This window comes from Rutidosis leptorrhynchoides, unplaced genomic scaffold, assembly GCF_046630445.1.
Source record: "Rutidosis leptorrhynchoides isolate AG116_Rl617_1_P2 unplaced genomic scaffold, CSIRO_AGI_Rlap_v1 contig122, whole genome shotgun sequence".
In the NCBI taxonomy this organism is placed as follows: Eukaryota; Viridiplantae; Streptophyta; class Magnoliopsida; order Asterales; family Asteraceae; genus Rutidosis; species Rutidosis leptorrhynchoides.
Genome location: NW_027266377.1, coordinates 91,353 through 94,135, shown reverse-complemented (window position 1 = coordinate 94,135; position 2,783 = coordinate 91,353). Strand labels below are relative to the sequence as shown.

At 34.1% G+C, this 2,783-nt stretch overlaps 1 protein-coding gene across 1 annotated transcript; it reads right to left on the bottom strand.

Moving 5' to 3' along the window:
- Positions 1–440: 440 nt before the first annotated feature.
- Positions 441–956, bottom strand: LOC139881176 (uncharacterized). Its single transcript, XM_071865693.1, has one exon. It carries the CDS (start codon positions 954–956, stop codon positions 441–443), a length of 516 nt encoding a protein of 171 aa, XP_071721794.1.
- Between the last annotated feature and the right edge of the window lie 1,827 nt (positions 957–2,783).

Below are 2,783 nucleotides of genomic sequence, written 5' to 3'. Positions count from 1 at the left end.
AGATTCTTCTTTTCACCTCCATATTCTAAAGCCAAGGAGGTTATTAGATCCCACTCATCTTCACTATTCATATTTTGCTGGGATATTCTCGACATTGCAGCATTTCCTTCTGTACCTTTACGCTTTGACCAACAGTCTCTTGCATAATGGCCTCTTTTCCCACAGTTGAAACATTCAATTGTCCTCCGATGAGGTCCCTTCGATTGCTTCCAATTTTGACATTTTTCTTCTGAAGCTCCCCCTATTTTAGAGCTATCACGTTCACTTTTAGGACCTCCTCTCTTAGTTTCGGCAACGTTTCGCATTTGCCGATAATCTCTTCTTCCACTGAAGAGTGCTTCCTCCTCTTTAGCCTCGCGCGTCACTCCAACCATTTGCTTGGCCAATGTCTCTTGATTGGCTAGCAAACTCTCCAAGATCTCCAAGGATGGGGGTGTTGGCTATCCTTGAACAGCCGTGATAAACCCTCTATATTCCGGCCTTAGTCCATGAATGATTTTTCTTCTCATTTTCTCTTCACTAATTTTAGATGCCGGTTCTAATTCAGAGATTTTTCGGCATAACGATTTAATCTTAGTGAAGTAATCATTTATGGACATATCATTTTGCATAGTTGACATTAACTCGTTTTCTAATAACTGGAGCCGCACATCATTTTTTCTTGAAAATTTAGAGGCCAATATATCCCAAACTTCTTTAGGTGTGGTGGCGTACCTGATATGCTCCAACATATCCTCCTCGATAGTGGTCTTTATCGCGAACATCGCCTTCCCAGCTTTGATCTTCCATCTCTTCAAAGCCGCAACATCTTGCTCCGTCGGTGGTGTCGACTCGTTCCCATCCACGATCTCCCACAGATCGTGTCCTTGCAAGTAGGACTCCAAACACGTACTCCACGTACTATAATTATGATTATTTAGCCTCTTCATGCTGCCTGCACTTCCAATCTCCGCCATCTTAATTTGCTTTTCGATCGACGGGAAAAACCTCCACTTATAAGGGTCACCTCAATTGATAGTTGAACTATCAATAATAATTTCGACAGCGCCTCCGCTAAATAATCGACTTGTCTCTGATACCAAATTGTTGAGATCGCGATAACTCGACTATACTATCAAAGTATACTTTTAATATTATTGTCAAATGATATTGACAATATACACTCAAGATAACACCACTAATTAAACACTTCCTATTCTACAAATATTTTTCCACGCCACTCACTCACTATCTCTTAGCTTTTACTTGTTTTTCTTTCTCTCTTTTTCTCTCTTCTTACTTTCCATGTCACACTCCATACACATATTTATACTACTCCTAAGTCGGTGGATATCACCGACATCACCATTCTCTACTCTAGATAATTCTACACTACTCCTCTCTAGACTTTTCTTTTTTATTATTTTAATTTTTTTCTTTTTAACTTATAGTCTAGTCTAGTCTAAGTTTATCTAGACTTTTCTATATCTATATATATTGATGCTGATTATTTAACAATTGCTTCATTATTGAAGCTTTATTTTATTTTAATATTATTCGTAAATATGCGATTATTAAAATTAAAGAATAACCTTTCTTTGCATAAACATTCATTTCTATCAATAAAATTTTGCATCCGCTTAAATATCTTAATTTCTATTTCAGTATATTACTAATAACGCATTAACTTATCCATAAAGATTGGAGTTTCTTCTTCTTCCTGACCCGAACGCATTCTTTTGGATGGAGTTTCACTTATTTCAGATTTGTGATGCAACAATGGGTTCTCTCCCATAGAAGTTCCTTCCTGCCATATATAATACGGTAACAAATAAACCAAACAATGTGATTTCACGCATTTCATGCTATTCTACCACATTTTGAAAATTGAAACCACCATATCAAACAAGTTTCACAAACATATTTGTTACTCCATACTTGCATATGCAAACAAGAACGGAAAATTTGCTAGTAGAACACTAACCTGTGGGCGGATCTCATCTTTGGTGATTTTTCTCAATATGTGGTCAATTAAAGTTTCATCTCTTTTGTCTATAATATGATCTGTAGTTGTCATAGACTCCTAAAAGCTCCATCAATGCTTCCTTTACTATATCTTCCGGAAAACCAAAGGACTCGGTATCTTTGTAGGCCTTCGCCATTTTTTTATATGGCAGATTCATCTTCAATGATATGGTAGCACTAAATCTGTCCAAAACATAAATTAGTAAATACCAGTTTACAAGAAATATAAATCCCATTTTAATTTGTAAAAAAAGTTTATAATATATAACAAAAAATGAAATTAACTTTCAGTGTAAACTATAATCAAGTTTATATGATATATTTGAAGGGAAAAAAATATAATATTCTGGTAAATCGTTGATTCGATTTGAATGATAAGGGAAAGTTTTTTCCTCACTCTTTTCATCAAGATGCCCACTCTTACTTGTAGATTTAATCTAGTAGCTAGATAAAAAATTAAAATAAAGTAGTAGAGAGCTAGATGAATGTTAACATAACAAAATGGAGGAAGCTCTCTTATATATATATAATACAGTTTAATTAGGGTTTCTTTTGAAACATATAATTAGGGTTTTTATCATCATTTACAAATTTAGTTCTCTTATATTTTGAACAATATATTAGGGTTTCTTATCATCATTTCTAGAAGACTTAATATGACATAATCATGATAAGCTCATATATTTTAAACAATATGTTTATGATATAAACACAATTAAGTCCCTCACGTTTCATGATAAAAGTGATATTACACCACAGAATAAAATGTATATTTCCGT

What these genes read in the sequence shown, in the direction of transcription:
- LOC139881176 (XM_071865693.1), bottom strand. Translation starts at nt 956, where the DNA reads ATGGCGGAGATTGGAAGTGCAGGCAGCATGAAGAGGCTAAATAATCAT.